The 22583-nt window shown below is 34.8% G+C and overlaps 1 protein-coding gene across 5 annotated transcripts in view; it reads right to left on the bottom strand.

Moving 5' to 3' along the window:
• FRMD4A (FERM domain containing 4A) overlaps nucleotides 1–22583 on the bottom strand; it is a 733796-nt gene that overhangs the window by 353846 nt on the left and 357367 nt on the right. Inside the window, exon 1 of one of the 5 annotated variants that reach the window (XM_074268577.1) lies at nucleotides 18562–21940. The exons of 3 other annotated variants lie outside the window; for them this stretch is intronic. In XM_074268577.1, the coding sequence (XP_074124678.1) occupies nucleotides 18562–18654 (93 nt within the window). In that variant the 5' untranslated portion in view covers nucleotides 18655–21940. Of the gene's footprint in view, nucleotides 1–18561; nucleotides 21941–22583 lie in introns of those variants that run through there. One more of the 5 variants, XM_074268576.1, reaches the window with a different exon arrangement.

Here is a 22583-nt window from a genome sequence, read left to right as displayed (position 1 = left end):
GTACATACTCACACTAAAAAAACCACAGGTCCCAGATGATTGATATGAGTCTTAGAGAATCAAATACAAATGAGCTCTGTTTTCTCCTGATAGGACACACTTGCTGTCCCTTATATCGCATAGGAGGTATAACAATTAAGAAGGAATGTATGATTATCACTATTATCACCTTTCAAATTGGTCTTCCTGAAGTCTGATTTCTGCCTAAACTCCTCCTTCCCAAAACTTATTTTTTGATACCACTGTGTTTTGTTGTGTTTTGTTTTGTTTTGTTTTGTTTGTGGGACTATATTTTGCCTGGAATTTTTAAAGCTGTATTTGTATAAATGATAAAAATTATTTAAATACTTATCTAATTAATAATTAAGTAATAAATAAAATTATTTAAATAATTTTCTTGCATCCCATTCAACTTTCTCTTGAACTTTTGGAATCCCTAAATAAGACCACAAATATCAATTTTATATTACTATTAAAACTAACATGCAATATTAAAAGTAAATAATACTAATAAATGGTTGTTATTATTGTTATATCTGAGGGATTGCAAAGGAACAAGAAGGAGTTGCAAGGATGGAAGAAAAATTTCCTAACATTGAGAGTTTTACCAAAAATTCATGGTCTGACTAAAGAGGTTATAAGTTATCCTTAACTAGAAGTCTTCAGGCAGAGGCAGGAGAATCACTTGATGGTGATATCATACACGTAGTTCCTATTCAGATATGGATTGGATGTTTAAAATACATTCCAATTGAGTAGGTGTCCCAAAATGGGGAATAGATGAATAAATTAAAGCATATGAATGTAACAGAATATTATTTTTTCTTAAGAAATGATGAGAAAAACCGGAAAAAACTTACATGAGCTGATGCTGAGTGAAGTGAGCAGAATTAAGAGAATATTGCATAAAATACTATAGAATATAGAGTATTCTATAAAGTATAGAAAAACAGCAAGATTGTGTGATAATAAACTGTGCAAACTTAGCTCTTCTCAGCAACGCAATGACTCAAGACAATTCCAATAGACGTGGGATGGAAGACGCCATCCAAAGAAAGAACTGTGGAGATTGAATACAGATTGAAGCATAATATTTTGCCTTTTTTTTGTTTGCTTTTTCTTTCTTGTGTTTTTCTTTCCTTTTGCTTTAGTTTTTCCATAGCATGACTAATATGGAAATATGTTTGAAATGATTGTACATATACTGCCTAAATTTTTTTAAAAAATAAAGTCCATTTTAAATCTTAAGTTTCTGTGTCTCCCAGGGAATAATTACCTATGCTGTAGGTTTCTAACTGAGAGAGAAATAAATTGAATTCTGGAAACATGCATTTCTGGGAAAAGTGATATACTTGAACAATAAATAAATTTTTAAAAGTGTGTCTTATGTTTAGGTAATTATCATATCATAACATTCAACTTATCAAGAGTCCATAGAGTGGCTCATCTTTGGAGTCAGAAAGAGTGAGACAGGTCAATCCTGTCACCAGCAAATCACTTAATTTCTCATCAACCCTTCCAATCCACAATCCAATACTATAAAATGCTGGTTGTGGTACTGCCCTATTGGAGGAAATTTCCACACTAGAAATTCACAGTATTAGAAAGAATAATCATAGTGTCAAACAAAATATGTTGGATCTTTTCCTTCCCAACAACATCCTCTCAAGGGAGTAGCCAATGCAGATTCCCTCGTTAAGGTTTAAAATCAGAACCCTGGCCACCTAGATTTCTTTCCAAAATGAAATCAGTTTCTTAGGGAGGTAGTATTAGAATTGCTTTTTCTCTGAAAGGGAGGCAGGAAACTGCCAGACCAGGACACTGAATCATCACTGGCTTCATTGTCCCTACAGATGGGAGATCAAGATGTTCATGATGTGAAATTCCACAACTAACAAAAAAGATTTTTATTCTTTATTCAGAAATTGATGACTCATTTTTTGGTCACTTTGTTGCCTATCCCACTTCTCTTTTACACCCCCCTCTTCCCCATCCCTGACCACAAGGAAAAGGGAAAAATAGCATTTGCTATTCTTTATCTCAGCGTTCAAAGAATTCCAATGTGTTCGTTCTCTGGGCAACTTCACTTCCTGTTATGAAGGAGAACATCCTAAAATTTAACAGAGCAAGGTTTTCAGGCCAAGCAGAGGTTCTAATGATTTCAGGGTTTGCTTCCTAACTTAAAATTAACTAGGTCACAGCTGTGAAGGAAAAGAACAAGTAAATAATCAGATCATTCCGAGGCAAGAACAATCATAATCAGCTGTGGCTCAAAGACTTGAATGGTTCTCTCTAGTTTGTGTTTCTAAGAGTATCATGTATAACCATGACAAAACAAGCAGATTTGCCATCTCTTAAACACTAGAAATGTTAATTCTAAACAGGCTGAAGAATGATGTCTCTAACCTATTTGTTGTTTCAGCAAATTCATTAGCTGCATGAAACCAACAGGGGAATTAAAAATTCTCCTTACCTGTAGCTCACAGGTAATCTTTGATCAGAACACATGGTTTCCTTCACATTCTACTTTGCTTGAGTCTCTGAAGAACTTTTCCATTAGGCAATTAGGATTTAGGTAAGATCTCGAATCCTTACCAAGACATCTTTCTGGTTCCCAGAACTAGATAGGTGATAAATTGACATTACATTCCAAACTAAGCACCAAATTCTCCAATTGTGAAGAACTCAATCTTAGCTGATGCTCAGGGTTCTTTGACTTCTGACAGATGTTGTAGGAAAAAATACTTCTTGACAGGTGTTTTTGAATACTTAAGAAAGGAACAATCCTGAGAATGAACAGGAAAGTTAGGAAAATTATAGCTTGGCCAATCTCTGCTTTTCCTTTATTTGAAAATCTCATTGTTCAGCTCCTTTCTGTTAGTCAGAAAACAAACATTAAACACCTACTATGTGTCAGTCACTTTATTAAACACTAGCATACAAAGAAAAAACTCCAGTTCCACCTCTTCAGGAGCTCATACTCTATGTGGGAGAAAGCATGGCTACAAGTGTACAAAAGTAACATGGACTGACTGACTGACTCCTGCTTGTCCCCTGAAGATATTCAGTATCCTGATAAGTTTGAGGGTGTCTCTATTGCCATTAAGACCCCAATGTTCTCCCCTTTTTATAACTTATATGGCCTTATGACACCCCAGTTCCATTTAACTATCTAACATCAGTTTAATTTTGATAAAAGAATACATGTTTACTGAGTTGAATAATAAACATATTAATATTTCCCACTAATACCTAGGGAGAATAATTTTCTATACATTAGCTACATTTCTGGGGACAGTTGTGGGATAGAGATTACCATCACCATTTAGCTTAATTTCTACTTAGAAAATTAGTTTATCAAGTTAAAGTCCAAAGTTGAAGTACACATTTCTTCTTCATTGAATGTTAGAGCATAAATATCTTTCTATGGATTCATGCCAAAATAGTCATGGCAAATGGGCAATAACAATCCTGAAGTCAGTAAAACAAAATAAAAATTGTATCATCAGTTGTGCTACTTTGGATGTAAGGCTCTGAAAAGTAAAAACTACAGTTCTGATTTATTCTGAAAAATGTCTTGCTTTTTTATCAGTAAACAGAACAGTTTATTCTAGATCAAGAGTTCTTCACCTAAGAGATAAAAGTGATCAAGTGTTCTAAAAGTTAGAGTTGATGTTCACGGAGAAAAGGCCAGGTTTAAGTAGATAAAATTGTACAAACTTGAACCAATGAAAATGGTTGAATCCCTGCCTGGGCAATGCTTAAGTTCAAATACAGTGATAACAAATATATGTCAATGGAAACAATTCAGGATTTGGCATGAAACTACCTGGATTTGAATGTTGACTTAGCTACTTAGGTTGTCAGGCAAATCATTTTATCTCATGGGACTGAATTTTCTCATGTGTAAAATGAAGGGGTTAGAGTGGAAAAAATCTCTAAGGAAGAGGTTCTTACCCTGGGGACTGTCAACTTTTCAAAAATATATTTTGATAGCTGTCTTCTTTTGTAATGCTTTGTATTTTATTCATTTAGAAGCATTATTCTGAGAAGGGATCACAGACTTTACCAGATGTGCTAATTGAGCTCCACACATCAGAAAAGTTTAAGAATCTCTGGTCTAAATAATCTCTAAGGGTTGATCTACAATCTAAAAAATCCTCTGCCCCAAGTCTAAGCTTTAAGTTCTCATACATTATGAAAGTTCTATAAATAAGAAAGATTACTCAGTAGCCAGATCAAAAAGTCTTTTTACTTTAAGAAGAATTTAAAAGTATGATGGTTTTGAACAAAGAAAAATAGAAGAAAATGAAGGTAAAGAATTTTGGTGACAATGAAATGAATAAAAATTATAGGAAAGAACAGAGATGAAATATCCGTTTGTCTTAAATGCAGAAAAAGAAGATTCAAAACTATTCATAGTTGAATAAGTCAGAGTTATAAATGGATGATGAAGATGATCATGTGGCCATGTGTCTTAATGGCTAGAGTCATAGTTAGACACCACTCTGGTGAAAAAAGATCTTGGGGTTTCAATGAATTGCAAAGTCAATATGCATCAAGGATATGTCATGGTAGACAAAAAGTACATGTAATTTAAGCCTATGTGAAGAAAGACAGAAGATGCAGGACACTGGAGGGGATAGTCCTGCTGCTCTTTTTCCTGGCCAGACAATATCTGGGTACCATATTTTAGGAAGGCCATTGGGAAGGTGAATGGTGTCTACAGAAGGGCCTTTGAAATGGTTAGGAAACATACCACATGACCATTAATTGAAGAAACTAGGATTATTTATTTAGAAGCAGGGACCATATTTCCTCCTACTCCTTACTGAATAAATTCTAGGGATTCCATCTCATCTCTAGGATCAAATATAAAGTCATCGTTTGGGGTTCAAAGTCTTCCATGATCAACTATCCTATTTTTTCGATCTTTTTTACAACTTATTCTTCACAACATACTAGCCAATTCAGTGATACCAAACTTTTTCTTATTTTATGAATGAGACACTCCCTTTTTTAGCTCTGGGCATTTTCTCTGGTTATTGTCCATAACTAGAAAACTCTTCCTTCCTCATCTCTGATCCCGACTTCCTTCAAGTCTCAAGTGAAATCTCATTTTCTTCAAGAAGTTTTCCCCAACATCTCTTAATTCTAGAGCCTTCTCTATGTTAATTATTTCCTTGTGGTCAGGTACTGTGTTTTGTCAATTTTTGTACCCCCAGTGCTTAGCACATAGTAGGTGCGCAGAGTAGGAGTTAAGAGACTACTGACTGACTGATGGTTGTCTCCCTATGGAGTTAAAACTGTACTTTGATTCTGAGAGCAAAACTAAAAAACAAGGGTGCAAAATTTAAAGGGATAGAGATTTAACATAAGGTAAAATTTCCTCTCAATAAGAGTTCTTCAAAATGTGTAAAGGCTGACTTGCAAAGTAGTGGGTGACTTTCTATATGACTTCAAATTAAGTTAAAATGACCACTTGTTGAGCATAAAATAGAAGATATAGGTGATAACAATAATAATGATGGTAATAGCATTTATATGGAGCTTTGGGGTTTTCAAAGTGTTTTATAAAGATCTCAATTCATTTGCCCAATATCCCTGAAAAATAGGTACAACTGTTACTCCTATTTTACAGATGAAACTGACATGTAATAGGTACTTAGCAAAATTTGTTGATTGGTTAAAAAGAAAAAAAACAAGATGGCAGTATGATGGCTTTGGATCAAAGTTCCTATTAGGTTAGGCACTCCGATGTGCTCCCAAGTGTAGGCCTGGTATGGATTTAATTTCTGAACTAGCATCTCTCTAATCTGATTTACTAATTGTTCTGAAACTGTCCAAATAAATCTTTTGGTTCTCTTAAATTAATATTCTTTGTATTTACTATTCTTGGCAATGACCCCATTGCCTAAAGCCACATCTCCTTCCAAGGGAAATTATTGTTTGTTTGCTCATCTTGTCATTTACGTTAGAGTACACTGGTGGAAGAGTTACAGCAATGTTAAGTGTGGAGAGGGAAAAAAAGAGAGAGGAAACATTTGAAGAAGAGGCATTTAACATTTCTGGCAAGACCTGAAGAGCAGGAAAATTCCCTCCTTTATTCTCTTCTCTGCCCTAAGTCTGGATTCTTCAAGTATCCCTAGGGATGTCCAAGGTATGCATCAATCTTAGAGATGCAGAATTGGAATGTGTATCTTTTGACTTTTAGCTAAGAAGATCCCATCTAAGATACATTCTCCAGTGCCTGTTCTTTGTTAAGATTTACTTTGTCTACTCCCCCAGCCATTGTTACTGATAGTTCCTTTAAGCCACAGATAAATAATAGGATGAAATAGAGTGCCACCGCTCTTTCAGGACCAATATTCCATTTGAATTAATTCCCCGGTGGGACAAATTCCTTATTTGAAGAGTGGTATTCCTTCGCCTTATATTGCCTTTGAATCATCTTGGGTACACCTGCTGGAACAATAAGTTGCACCAAGGGGAGTAAAGGGAAGTATTTTGTTCTTTTTTTTCTCCCTATGTCTCTCAACTGAAGCTATTTCTATTGTGCTGATTGTCCATAGAAAATCTAATAAAAGCAGAAGAGAAAGTGATAGACATCTATCTTCCTGGCAGGAAACAAAGTACAGACTGGGGCAGGACAGTCCACTTTGTGTCCTAATGGAAGGGATGAAGTAAGAGTGGGAGAGATAAACATAGAAGCTAAGCTGATGGATTTGATCCTCCAGTGAGATCTCATAATGGACATTCAAGCAGAAACTTAAAGTTTACAAAGCATTTTCACCAAAAAATTCTGCAAAGCAAATAATATCACCCACATTTTACAGAGGAGAAAATAGTGGCTCTGACTTAAGTAACTTAGCCAAGATCACACAAGCAAATACTAGAATTTCTCCTGAACTCTGTCTGGGTTTCTTTTTACCAGACTCTCTTGCTTCTCAAGGAGCCGAGCAAAACAGCAATTGGAACCACTTTTTAATTTGTGGTTATCAGAATGTAGAGAATTGTCCTTGACTTTTGCAAGATTCTTCCAACAGAATACTGCAAATGTGCTCACACCATTCTCAGTCCATATCTCAGATAGTCAAAGCAACTTGTGAGAATACTGAGGTAATCATTGGACTAGCTGGCCCAGTATTTCATGGATGGGAACAGAGTATACCTATTTTAGTGAAACTTTATGCTAGAAATGAAGAGAAATTGGGATGTCTGGGTATGGAATTTGAAATATAAATGCAGAAGTTCTACAGACTAGTTATTCTCTCATACACTACAGATTTAAATAGAGCCAGCTCCTGCTTTCACATCATCTGGGTCAGAGGAAATGAGATGCAGTAGAAAAAGTCAGGAGTGAAATTAGGAGCCTGGGTTCTGCCAATTACAAAGGTGAGAGGCTGGTTAAGCAATTTAACCCTTCTGAGACCTAACTTGGCTAAGGGTTGTGTTTTCAGAGATTTTTTTATTATTTTTTTCTCCATGCCATAGGGGCAAAGGGAGGAAAAGACCTTGTACAAATATGTACAGTTAAGTAAAACAAATTCCTGTTTTGGTCATGTCCAAAAACATACATCTTGTTCTACATCATGAGTCTATCACCACTCTGTCAAGAGGTGGGTAGCATGCCAGAGTTATTGCAGGATACTTGGTAAATTATTATAAAGCCCCCTCGCACAGCCAGGAGGTCTCCTGATTCAGCCACAATGAATCAGTGTTATTAGATGAAATGCATTTGCTTGAGTCACTGATTCAAGCCATAGTAACTAGAGAGGATAATTTAGGAAGCAAGATTGCAGAGTGATGTGAGAAGCTCATAAAACTTGATTCTTTTTCATTTTCCTTGATAGTGCCTTAAATTTCATGGGCCAGATATATCTTCTGTATACAAGGAAAATGCCCAGGGAAAGGAGAAGAAAATTATAATAATAGTAATGATGACATTTATATATTACTTAATAGTTTACAAAGCTCTTTGTGCACATTTACTCTGTCAGTCAAAAAGTGTGTGTTTATTAAACCCCTTCGACATATCAGGCCCTGTGCTAGGTAGTAGGGTTGCAAAGACAAAGATGAAACAGTCCTTGCCCTTGATGAGCTTATATTCTACTCATACAACAACTCTATGAGATATGTAGTATAAGTAATAACCTTATTTTTCAGATAAAGAAATGAAGGTTTAGTGTTTTGTCCAAAGCCACACAATTAGTAATTATCAGGGAAGATTAAGTATGCTATAATCAGGCAAGTAGAGGACAGAAATTTCTTTGAAAGCAGAATCTATGCACAGTAGGGTTATGTATAAATGCCTCCAGATAATAGGATCATAGATTTAGGACTACAAGGGATCTTAGAGACCACAGAGTTTAATTTTTTCATCTTATAAATGGGGAAATTGAGGCACAAAACAAATAAATTGCTTGTCCAAAACCAAACAACTACTAAGTGTGCTATCATCTTGATTCCAAGTCCAGAGTTCCACTCACTACCAACTATTCACATATGCCAAATAAGTAGGGATTTAAAAAAAAATTACCCTTTTCTATTTTTCTACCAGAACTTCAATAAGATACAATGAAATAGAACCTGAGTTAAAACAAAATAGAAATGGTTCCTTTGAGTTGAATACAAAGCTATTTGCTTCTTAAAGAATGGGTGTCAGCTCCCCAACTGAGGTCTCAAATTAGGACTTGCTCATTTCAGTGCCCACACAACCCAAAATTATACTTTCTAAATATACTATAAGACTCAGCTGGGTTACAAAACCAAAGCATGTGACTAACTCACTATCCTTTTTATTTTCCTTCTAAATAATCCAACATTTCCTTTAGCTATTCTTAGGAGAGTTCAGATTAAAAACTAATGATATTATTCGGTTTGCTTGAATGAGGCACTGGAGAGGGAGACTTTTTATTTAGTAAGAAATGAGGGTCTGTATTCCAAGGAAATCATAAAGGAAGGAAAAGGTTCCATGTGTGCAAAAATGTTTGTAGCAGCTCTTTTTTTGGCAGCAAGGAATTAGAAAATGGGTACATCCCCATCAATTGGATAATGGTTGAACAAACTGTAGTATATGAAGATAATGGAATTTTATTGTTCTATAAGAAATGATGAACAAGCTAATTTTAGTAAGGCCTGAAAAGATTTATATGAACTGATGCCAAGTGAAACAAGCAGAACCAAGAATACATTGTACACAGTAACAACAAGATTGTGCGATGATGAACTATGAAAGACAGTTCTTCTCAAAGGTTCAGAAACCAAGGCAATCCCAATAAACTTTAGATAGAAAACGCCATCTGTATCCAGAGAAAGAACTGTGGAGACTGAATGTAAATCAACACATGCTATATTCACTTTATTTTCTTTTTCTTTTCTTTTTTTAAAATTCTTTTACTTTTTCCATTTCGTTCTGATTTTTCTCTCTGATTTATAAAAAAAGCATATTAAAAATTAATGTACATGAATAACCAGAAAAAAGAAACAAATTTTTCAAAAGGAAATGAGACAATATAAAGAGAAGAAAATTTTTTTTTAAAATCTTCATTTACTGAAGGGCATGAGAAAACCTTGATTTTAGCTACTGATTTTATATTGTTCTTTTAAAAAAATTACTCTCCTCTTCTCATCTTCTTGCTATAAGGTAGTTTTGTTTAAAATTATTCTTTCATAAATGGCAGATTTAAATAGGGCCTGTCTGAAATAAAAAAGTAACTATGCTTCTAAAGAGGAATATTTAGTGGTTCCCTCTATTTCTCCCCAGACTTGGACTCTACTAGGAATGACTCTAGGTAAAAAGTTGGAAATAGGCAAAATTTGTCTTTCAAACATCCTTCTCCAGTCTTTCTCCTCTATACCACTTATTTTTGACATCTAAACACTGGCATTCATTATTCTCACTCTGATAAATTAATTCCCACTAAGGTTGTGCTTAAGTGTGAATATTTCTAGAAGCAGGGTTGAGGCAGACATATTTATTAATCACTGGGCATGGAGTCAGGAGGCTTGAGATTTAGTCCAGGAGAAGGAAATTGCAAACCGCTCCAGTTTTTTTTTTGCCAAGAACACCCCAAGTGAGGGCACTAAGTCAGACAGGGTTGGAATGACTCAACAACAAAAAACCCAAATAAATTACTAAACCTGTTGGAACCTGAGTTTTCTCCTCTGTAAAATAGATTTAAATCATCCTTTTATTACCTACTTCAAAGGGTTATTTTGAAAGAAAAAACCCACTACTGCATGTATTTAAAGTACAACATAAATGTGAGCTGTTATTATTATTATCAAAGTTTCTGGAGAATTAAAATTGATGGTCATGCAAAATGAAGGTAGATAGTGAGTTTGTGTACAAAGAAACACATTGCCAGTAGAAACTGTTTAAGAGAAATGATACAAGCAAAAGATGTTACTAGATAAATGTTATTTTGGCGGGACAACAATCCCACATATTCTGGTCATGTGGTAAAAATGAGTAATAATTGATAGATGGGCCAGATAACTCTATTAGTAGTCACTCATGTTAAAAAAAAACCAAGAGGAAGTACCCAGAACATTGGATAGATCTGTTATGGAGGGCTTATGGGAGGAAAGAGACAAAATTCAGTAGGCTAAAAAGATAATGGATGAGTTGCAATCTGTATATTTGGAGGTACTAATCACATCAATGAAATCACAAATCTATTAAAGTATTTAAATATTATATTTACTTTTGAAAAGAGAATAATAAGAGAGAGAATAATTAAGCCAAACTAGTGAATCACTAGTGGAGAAAATTGCTTTTTGCTCTTAATTTTATCTTCTTATGATGCCTCTATAACTCTTAATATCCTCTTTTGCATGTTCCTAGAGAGTTCCATATGACACCAACCAGACCGTCAGATGGAGAAGAACATGTAATCTGAACTAGCGTCCCCATTTCCCTCCTAAGCAACCAAATCGCTGGCTAAAAAATATGCAGATTTATTTCTGGTTGACTGTATTTTCTGATTTCCTGTGCAATTATTCTTCCTGATCTAATTAACAAAGTGGAAAAAAAAAACTCCTTATAACCACTTCCCTTTGCTCTTCTGATATGTCTATTTTAATTTGTCAGCTTGCCTGAAATGGTGAAAGAGCTATACTGGGTATAAGCCAATTGCCTCATGATGATCCAAGTATTTGTCTATCTGAGTACAGGTTCAATTAAACTCATTCCATGAATGCCCTTGAGATAGTCAAGGGAATAATTTCAATTTCATCAATTTCCATGAATTCCCCAGAAAATCATAATGGCATTTGGATCCTTGTACAGATTTCTGTTTTCAGACAGTATGCTACTCTCTCTGATTTGCTTGAAAAGCTATAATGGATTTGGTTCAAGATTATCTACTCTGCATGCAGAAAGATTTTCATTATATTCCATAGGCTGTTTTCACCAGGAGGGAGAGCACTTACAGGTAAGGGGAAGAGTAAATGAGGCATGTTTTCAAAACACCTCATAGGAAGTGCCCTAAAAGTACATGAATGAGAAAAAGGGTTTTTCCCCAATCTCTTTTTCCTTTTTTGAAAATAAGCTGACCTTAATTGTAGATTAAAATAAGCCCTGAAGTGATTTCACACACAGATAGGTAGAAGGTTTATCATTTTAAAATTTATTTATTTTTGATATTCATCTTCCATAAACCTTAAAGGCTTATTATAGAAAGTGCCTAAGTTTGACATCGAGACGATGGAAAGATGAAATAAAACACAGTTCCTGCCATTACATCTGTAGGAAGGTGAGTTCCTCTATAACTATAACTATAATTCAGCATGGACAATAATCATGCAATTCTGTTATTCATCCACAATGGGCAAGTTTCTTTCTTGAACTAGATACTATATCGATCTATATGGTATGTGGGTACTGTTATTAATCAGTTTCCATTTTTGGCATTTTTAAAATGGGACTGGCTTGACCAGGGGTTCTTCTCACCCCCAACCTTATTTCTATATTTTAATTCCTACTCACTAAGGAGAACTAAAGAGCCACTATTGTTTCCAATATGATTATATCCCAACTGACCTCCCTAGAAAGCATTGGGGTAATAATAACAATACCTAGGCTTCTTTTCACTCTGAGAGATCTGATTCTTTGTGACTTCATCTGGTATTTTCTTGGCAAAGATATAGAAATGGTTTGTCATTTTCTTTTCCAGCTCATTTTACAGTTGAGGAACTGAAGCAAACAGGGTAAAGTGATTGCCCAAGGTCACACAGCTATTAAGTATCTGAATTTGGAAAAATAAGGGTTTTTGACTTTCAGGTCCAGCATTATATCTATTTAGAGACATTTAGATTTTACCCTAAGGATCTCAATACCAATATGCTTGGTTTATCCCTTTGTCTTCTGCTACTCCACCAAAAAAGAAATCTCATTTTGGAGTAAATGAAAAGACTTATCCTGTGCTTTTGAGTTAATTCATTTTAAAAAAAAAATCAGAAGTTTCGGGAGAAGGGAAGAAGAAGAATTAAATTCCTCTCATCTAGTTGTACATACATCTTAATTTTAGAAGTTTGGTACACGGAGAATGGGAGAGTTGAACAATGATTCTCAAGCCTGATTTTGTAATCATCCAGAAGATTTGTAATACTATCTCAAGGAAAAATAACAAATGTAAATTTCATTGTTAGAATACCTTACATAGTAAGATCTGTACCTAAAATTGTACCTTGTTTAAATATTGCCATACATCACTTAAGTCATATATGCCAGTAGAAAGACTACAACAGTTGAAACTGGTATCTAGCATCAATAGCCTAAAAGTCCCTGTATTGGAGAGGTCTTCTTGAACTACAAGAAGTTAATAATAATGTCTTATTACCTTATTATTATTATTAACATAATAATGATAGTAACAATAAGTATCTCTCACTTATATAGCATTTTTAGATTTACAAATTACCTTCCTGACAACAATCTAGTGAGATAGATAGTATTACTATAATTATCCCAATAATCCTCATCCTTATTTCCTGAGCAGAAATTTAATTTTTATTATTTGTTGAAAATGAGAAAAACAGAATTTTGAGAACACTTGTGCTTGCATCTTCAAGATAATGACAAATTCTGGTAGAATGTATACATTTTTATTATCTAGAGAGATTTTCTTCTTGCACATCAGAATCAGTAAGAAGCAGAGTTGTCACATGACATTGACTAGTCTTTTTGCAACTGTGGTGTTGCAAAACTGATTGCTTATTTAAATATTTGACGTCACCCAGAATTAGCAAAAAAAAAGGCAAAATACATTCAATATAATAGATTTGGTTGTCAGATTAGTTTTGAAAATATGTGGATCTTTGATGAATCTCTGTGGCAACTCCTTCCACTGATGTACAATTCCATTTTTTTCCCATGCTGTAATTAAATATTATCACCAAAATTCTCCCCCAAAGCAACACATTCATTATTTCAATCCTTTTTCAAGTCTACTACAGAAGGGTTTCCCAACTCAACAACTTAATATTGGTACCCATACAAAGACATTCAATGACTATGAAGATACTATTGCTAGGTCACAAGGCCATTCTGTGTAAAGTATCCTGCTTAAAGCTTTATATGCTTTAAATGCTATAATGATTAGAATTAATGTTTTCATATAAAATAATTGTCCTGTTTAACTTGAAGAAATTCTAAGCAATAATTGAAAGAAAAAGGTTTCACTATGGCTTCCAACAACTAATAAATATCATAAGAAAACTGCTCTTAAATTTGGCCTGTGAACTAGAGAAACTCCATATCAGATGCTACAAATTCTTTCTTCTCTAAAAGAGATGTATTTTTAGAAAGAACAAAACCTTCTGCTGTATTAGGAGGTTGTGATAATAATATGCGTGATTATAGTGATCTGTCTCCATAGTGTCTTTGCTGTCTGCTTTAAATGGTAATAAATATCCACTAAAGACAGTGCTTTAGTATGTAAGTTGTTTTATTGGGGATTGAGGGGGAAAGATACAGTCTCACACTTTCTCTGCATGAATATATTCAAAAAATGTGTCACATACAGCCTGTAGAGACTGCATTATTTCCTGAATCCTTAACTTATGCAGCCTAGTTGCTGTGATAATGTAATGGTTTGTGAAATAATAGAGTGGAAATACATCAGCCCAGAATAACATACTAAAAAATGTTGGTGCAAAAGGCTGATGATTATAATATTTTGAAAATGTTTATCTAGTGACATCTTGCCATTTGACTTCTTTTGCCAATATGTAAATATTTTTATTCTTCCCCCCATTCCAGCTAAGATGTCCATCTAAAACTGGATATTTCATCTAAACTATCCAGATAACTGGGAGAAACTGAGTCATAGGTTACTAACTTCACCCTTTGCTTTCTAATGAATCAGCCACAATTTGCTCCTTTATCCAATTTATATGTGGTCAGATCTCCATGTATAAACTTTGTTTCTTCCCCCAATAACCAAAGTTCATATTAAAATTAGAAATATATAGGAGTAAAGATATTTAGTTTGTGAATATGCTTCATTGAAGAACAAACTTTGTTTTGGTGTTTTACTGCCTAAACATGAGAATTGGTTTGTCATTTTATGTAATCATTTTTACTCTTACTTTTTCTCCCAAACCATTTGATTATGGTATACTGAGAATAGTTTCAAGAAGAACACATTCTACTTGATGATTCTAATGTGAATTGTAATATTTTACATATATATGTATATTATATATGATTATTTATACTACTATATACACCTATATACATACATACATTACGTGTAAACACAAACACATTTTTGGATCTGCCTCATAAGTTTTCTGTTACTTTACATGGAGGTAGTCCAGACATGTGTAAAGTGTGCTAGATTACAAATGAGAGGTTCAAATCTCTCGGTAGTTCCATGAAATCATGTGATTGATGATGGGTTATTTTTCTGAGCCTCAGTGTCTGTAAATTGGAGTGGATGGACTAGATTCCAGCTCTAAATTAAGGACATGGCAAACCATTCTAATATCTTTGCCAAGAAAACACAAAATGGGGTCAAGAAAAGTTGGACATGACAAACAACTGAATAATCACAGTTTTTTGAAAGCATACTTACTTTTTCACTAGCCTCATGACAGAGAAAAATCCAGTATATCGCAAATAATCATTTCTTTAGTGACATGTAAAATTAGAAAAAGAGACAGAGGTAGAGATAGAAACAGATACCATATAACTAATTCTGTGCTTCCTCTTATCTGATTTTTAGCCTTTTCCTTATGGGAAGTCTGCTATACTCTAAAAGTAATGGCTAATAATACTATGTAGTAAATTACTCTAGTTTGTGGAAACTTCCAATAGTTGGAAATTGTTATTATAGAACAAAGTTAATAAACTGATGGGATCATAGGATTTAAAGCTGAAAGGTGTCATCTTGTTGTTGTTAAGTCATTTTTCATTCATGTCCAATTCCCTGTGATCCCATTTTTTTTTGCTTGTTTGTTTGTTTTGTTTTTTGGCAGAAATATTAGAGTGGTTTGCTATTGCCTTCTCCAGTTAATTTTACAGATGAAGAACTGAAAGGGAGTTAAGTGACTTGTCCAAAGTCACCCAACTAGTAAGTGTCTAAAACCCAGACTGAGAGCTGCCAGAGACTTTAGCTTAAAAAGGCCTGAACTTTCACTGCATCCAGGGCCATTTCCAGGTGTTCTAATTTATAAGTTGTCACTGGACCCAGATGGCTCTGGGAGAGAGAGTGAGACTGGTGATTTTGCATAGTCCAACTCACCTAAATCTAATTCACATGCAAGTCATAATGTCACTTTCCTGAAGTTGTTGGTTCTCTTACAGAAAGAAAAACAACCACCAACAAAATCAATGAGAGTTAAAAACAGCCACCAACTTAATTATATTCCCCTTCTCCATTGTTTCTCTGACCCCAGGCAATAAAGAGTTTCTTTTCAGGGATACAATGGCCTTTGCACATGAGTTCAATGATCAGAATAGCTACCTGGATGTCTAAACATCCTTCCAGTACTTTATTTCTGACTTAGCCAGTAGTCAATCACCTTGGACAAAGAACTTAATTAGTCTACAAATCAGTTTTCCTCCTGGACCTGCTCCATCTCCTTCACCAGGATATTTTGAGACTAAAATGAAAGGAGAGATAGATGTGTAAACCTTTTGAAAATAGAAATTTTATATAGGTGAAGTATTATATAGTTAAATATTTGCAGAAATCAACCTCTGGATATCTCTCACTTTCTAAGTGCCTGATGTAATTTTGGAAGGCCTTTTTGCTTGGGAATCAGGAAGATGTTGCTAAGCCTATAGAAATACAGTTCTAGGGTCAAATGTCTCCCATTAATGAAGAATCTTTCTCTTCTCTTGTTCTTTTCTTATATAAATATATGACTTAGACTCTGGAAAGTCTCACAAAACTACAGATAATATCAAGAGTCCAATAGGAATTGATGTGATATCATACATTCCAATATATCTTTATTGTCCATTACAGTGGGAAGTGAGATAGGAGAGTCATAATAAACGCAAGACTACACCTTGAATGAGTTATGATTCATCTCTCCTCCTGACTTCACTTTGACCGATGAGGTTTAGTATGATGTCTAGCATTATGACAATGTAGAAACTTTTCTCCAAGGACCAGAGATCTCTCAGACATATAACTTTTAAAATCCAAATGAGTTTAAGAAAGATACATCCCCAAAGAAAAGCAAACATGTTTTATGTATGCAAATCTACCATTGCTAATGATTAATCAACTGAAAAATAATGAATTAAAAATAAAAGTGGATGTATTAAATGTCTAATTGGAAAATCTAATCATTTTAAATACAAGTGAAGGTCCCTATCACTTCCTGCACACATATGTAACATGTACATGCCCTATGCATCCCTGTATACACATATCTATCTATACACATATTGGACATATTATAAAGTGTCTGATATGTTACAAAACAAATGCTTTCCTGCAAAATATAATCATTATCTGTGGTACAAGTCTTCTAAAACATGGCTAAATTCCAAGTGTATGTCTTTAATACCAACATGATGAAAATGTTTTACTACAATAATTTTACACTATAATAATGATAATTAGAATGTATATAGTACCTACTATATGGCAGGCACTGTGCTAAGTGCTTTGCAAATATCGTCTCATCTAATCCTTGCAGTAAGTCCAGGAGGTAGTTACTAATATTATCCTCATTTTTTATAAATAAAGAAACCAAGGCAAATGGAGGTTAAATGCTTTTTACCTTTCTCAAGCCAAGGTTTAAGTGTCTGAGGATAGCTTTGAAGTGAGATCTTTCTGACTCTAGACTCAGTGTTTTTCCATTGTGCCTCCTAGGCACTCAGGAAATGTTAGCTGATGGGAGAATTGATACAAAAATTGTATGGTTTTTTTTTTAAACTCAAATATAAACACATAGATTGTAGAGAAGTTGATGTATGTTTTTAAGTGAGTGAATGATAGAGACAAAGCTATGTTCAAAATCATAAGTTCTTTGTGGATTCTCATTCCAGAGTATATTTCATGTTTTCTAAGTCCTCAATCATGCTTTCTCAATATCCCCAAACCAATAATTAGGGATATAGTAAAAAAATAGACTAAGGTTACCCCAACTAAACAATATTAAATCTTAAATACCAGGTCAGCAACTCATCAAGACAGCCTTCTGTGGTGCTTTTTACCTTACCCAAGCTTACATAACAAATTTATCTGAACTATTGGCTTCTCCAAGCTGACAGTGAGGGTTTGTGAGGAATAAAAGAGAGGACCTTTTGTGTTTATGGGAGTCCCTGCACCTTGGCAAAGTAGATATCACCTGCTATAGCCACAGGTGTGACCTTAAGTTCTTGCCAATCAGCTTTGTTTTAACTACAAGCATTCCATGACCTAAACAAGTTTCCTCAGACAAGGACAAATCACTGTTATTATTTTATTGGATCTTCTCTTCCAAAGACTACCATAAAGTAAATGTGCTTTCAGGAGATTAACAGAACAATTATGAAGGAGACCTTGGAATATTTGAAACACACACACTGAAAGTCATAATCAATTTATCTGAAAAATTCAGAGATTTTAATCAACCAGCTGTACATTTGAAGCCCTTCCCCCCAAAAGTTTCTTAACTGCCATCTGATCTTTGGCTATTTCCTCAATTGGACAAAATCATCCTGTGAAAATAAATGTATAGCCTCTCAGCCTTAATGAATACCTTTCAATCAATGCCCCAACAAACAGGCTTTTAGATTCCTTAATGGCATGCTTTTTTTTTTAAATAAGCACTCAGATTTTTCATACACACATTCCAGAGGTACTAACTTTCTATCTTTCTCTCTCTTCTTGTTCCTCCATAGATACCCGTAGCTTTAATAGTCTCAAACTTTCCCCTACCCCAGATGAGAAGAAAAATCTCAATTCCAGTATAGGATCATGCAATGCCAGTAATTAATTCCTCATGGAAAACATTCCTTAATAACATAGTGGAGTTGGTTACAATTAAAATAAACATCTTCTCTCTCTAGCTCAGCAGCGCTTTGCTTAGAGAATAACAAATGTTGCTTACCCTCTCGACACTCCGTCTTCTCAAAGATCCATAAGGTATTTTGAACAAAAGTCTTTGGGACCCACTTGGAACCACGGCTGCCTGAATTACCATCGCTCACCAACTCACCCTGTATGTGTGGGTGCTCCCCTAGCAAAGAGAGAGAGACGGAGGCTTCCTCTAGAAGAAGCGATAGTCTCCTGGAGATTTGCTGAAATATCAAGTAACTAAGAGGGTTTCACTTTAGACCACATGAGTCAAGATGTGGCTTGTCTGGGGAGAAAAATGGAAAGAGAGGGAAAAAAATAACCCAAGCCCTGCCACCCTAGGAACATGTCTTAAGTAACATATCTTTAGCTTCCTTCTGCCTTTCCCTGTGCAGTCAGTTTGGCTCAGCAGGGCTGTTATGCCTCAGAAGTGGAAGAATTCAGCTTCTGGGGCAAGTGGTCCTGAAATGTCAAACTCACTTCTTGTAGTTACAGATGGGAACCAGGTCAGTTGTCTAATCAGAGCCCTATCAGGCATGATATATGCCATCACGTGATTCCCTACCCCCCTCTGCTTGTTGTACAGTAGATCACATGTTCACCTTAAAAAGAGTATCTACTATATCACCATCTGGTGCAGAGATTAATGCTAAATCCTGCATTCGGAATTTCCCTCTCTTCTGGACAGAGGGAAAATATTTGAAGAAGGGGAAACACAACACATTAGGGATTTGGGAGAGCCAATGAATGTCTCAGTTGTAAATTTCATATATTTTGGACCATTAATAAATGTACATGTTTGATTAAAAGATTCTGTATATGTAGAGAGACAGAGATACAGAATCACAGAAAGACAGAGAGGCAGAGAAAGGGAAAGAAAAGACAGAGACAGAGAAACAGAAAGATGCAGAAAAAAAGAGGCAGAAAGTGAGAGAGATAGAGAAAGGGAAAGAAAAGATACAAAGAAAACCACAAAAAGATGCAGAAGAAAACAGAGAAACAGAAAGTGAGAGAGACAGAGACAAAGAAAAGAGAACAGAGAAACAGAAAGATGCAGAGAGAGAAAGAGACAGAGTGAATATCAAGGTGGGGGCAGGTGGAGAAAAGACATTAATTGTACCACTGCCCCAGATGAATCAAAAACATTCTATAAATTTGAAAATAAACCATTGGTTAAATGTCTGTGTTCCTGGGCATTTACTTTAATGTGTACTAGTAAACACAAAGAAATAATAGTCAACTTTACAAGGGTCTGAAACAGTTTTATGAGTTAGACTTATCCGCCAAAGTTGCCATTTCTGCTCTAATTACATTGTATTTATGATATAAGATACAATTCTATGCTTCTTTAGGGTTCAGATGATAAAAAAAATCTTTACCCAGTCTCCTTTTCTGTCCCTCATATACTTATTCCTCCCAGCAAAGAGAATGATTACAAAGAGAAGAGTAAAATGTTTTCTAGTTGGAAGGCTGTTTTTCTTTAAAAAGAAACTTCATATGTGTTATTCCCATTTCTAGTTTTTATGAAAGAGGCTAAAATTTCCTTTGGAATAATCCCACATTATTCATTCAATCCCGTATTAGCATGATATCACTCATATGTTTTGAGAACTACCCTCTATTTATTCCCCAGAGAACAGTGCTCATTTTTTTGAGGGGGAGGGGGAAGTGAGGATAGAAAAAAAGGAGTGGGAAAGATGGGATGGAAAAGAAAGTTGTGTTTATCCAAAAAAACTTAACTAGGGGTCAGAGTAAAGAGTTTGAGTTTTAAACTGCATGAAAAATGAATCAGGAAACAGGCACTTTAAAAAGCTGGGAAGAAAGAAAGTGAAATGAAATTTATGTATCCAGCACAGACCTACATTAAGAGGCAGTTAAAGAAAGCATAGATTCGGTGTGGGAAATGTACAACAATTGGGCTTTGTCTGTAATTGGTTCCATATGTGCTGTTAGCAAATGAGTGAGTGAGACAGGGAGAGACAGGAAAAGATGGAAGCCTCTTAAACATAACTTACTCATGAAGCTTCTTTGGAAAGATGGTTTAAGGTTACACATCTTCCTTCCTTCCTCCCTTCTTTCCTCTATTTTCTTGATTAAATTAAAAACAACAACATCATCACATATCTGGAATGTTACCTGACCATTTGAATCAAATGGCTAAATATTCTTTGTTTTTAAATAGTGGCCTCCCAATAGTTTCCAAACCACCATGATAATATCAATTTCAGTATTATCTTCCCAAAAACAAGTGATCGATTAAGTGAATGGTTTCTTTACTATATTGTCTCCTGACTATTCCAGTTAGAGATAGGAAAAAGGTTCAAATGAGTGTAGGGGTCATTTTCTACCATTCTGGCCCTGATCCAAGTAAAGTTCCTAGGATTTGGACTTCCTGTTTCTCCTGGGTCATCACTAGGATATTAATGGACCTCTCCAGGCTTCATGGCATTCATGGTTCAGATTGGAAGCTGGAACTCTGATGAGCTCAGTATTAGTGAAACAAAACCATATGAATTTTATTAAGCTTAAATTATATGTAAACATAAATGTTAATGGAGGGAAACTATCCTGGGCCAAACTCCCATATGTTTGAATTCAACAAAGGCTCACTGATGGGGCAGTTAGTTAACTCTGATGTCACAATTGTAACTCAGCAGCAAATAGAGATATAAATATCACTTTTTAATATTATGATAAAATGTCTTCACTCTGTCACCCTCATGAGATTGGAGGACATGATTTGAAGAGTGTTTAAAGATCAATCTATTCAACAATATTTCTTTTTTTCCTTTGGTGATATGTATTTGAAATTCATTCAATGGGGCCAACACTTTAGGTTTAGACAGTATTTCCAGAAGCTATGGTTAAAATGCAAATCTATTATCTAGGAGTGATAACACATAAACTCATTAGCATATAATAGAATATTAACACAGATTCTTTTATAAGATTAGCTTGGAAAACTATAAAGCAAGGTTATAAGGGACTGATGCCTGTGAATTTGGAGAAAAGGAAGCAGGAAAGATCTAGGTAAAGGAATTGCCCGGAGGGAAAGGTAAGAAAGATAGGACTCCAAATGTAGAGGATGGGGACAGCCTGACGATAGATATATTGGACAGTTGCTAGAGACATCAAAAATTTAAGGAAAAAATAGCCCAAAAGAAGATGGGAGAGAGGCATAGAAAAGAGAAGCTTTAACATATTTTGCAATTTTGATCAAAGTGGATCTGGAGTATCTGCCCTAATCTAGATCCAATGTTTTATTTCTTTGTCTTCTGGGGAAAATATGGGTGAAAACACCATCAATTAAGCATCAATTAAGTTGTATATCAGAAAAATATAATTTCAGCACACTGAAACAAGAATCTTTCAATGAAAAGGATGTTCCTAGTCACTGTGTAAAACATAAAAAAACCCAACCAACCAAACAAACAAACAAAAAAACAGAGAACTGTATTTTATAGCAATATAAATTTAATCTAATTTGCTTAGGTTCTGTCAGAACATGGGATAAAAGAATCCTCTGGGAGTAATCAAGCATTTATTAAGACCAACTGTGTACCAGGTACCATGCTAAGCACAAAGATAAAAATCAGATAGTTCTTGCCCATGGAGACTCAAATACTATTGGAGGAGAAAACATATACTAAACAAGTATATACGAAATAATTACTTGGCAATTTGGAGGAGGGGGAAGCACTAGCAACTGGGGAAATTAGTATGGAGTTGGAGTTGTTTTGAAAAAAAACTACGGATTTTACAAGATTCAATTGAACAGAATATGTTCTGGGCATGGGAGACAACCTGTGTAAAGGTTTAGAGATGAAAGGTGGAGGGCAAGGGATGGCATGCTTGGGAAGAAGGATGAGTTGAAAGGACCATAGAGATTATAAAAAAAAAAGTAATGCATGTTTCTGAAAAATTAGGTTGGTCTGAGGTACCATTTCATACGCCTCAGATTAGTTAAAATGACAGGAGAAGATAATGATAAATGTTGGAGGAGATGAGAAAACTGGGATGTTAATGAATTGTTGGTAGAATCGTGAAATGATCGTT

The sequence above is a fragment of the Sminthopsis crassicaudata genome, chromosome 5, assembly GCF_048593235.1.
Source record: "Sminthopsis crassicaudata isolate SCR6 chromosome 5, ASM4859323v1, whole genome shotgun sequence".
Classification (NCBI taxonomy): Eukaryota; Metazoa; Chordata; class Mammalia; order Dasyuromorphia; family Dasyuridae; genus Sminthopsis; species Sminthopsis crassicaudata.
Note: the sequence above shows the minus strand (reverse complement) of the source record. Positions and strands in the feature narration are given on the sequence as shown.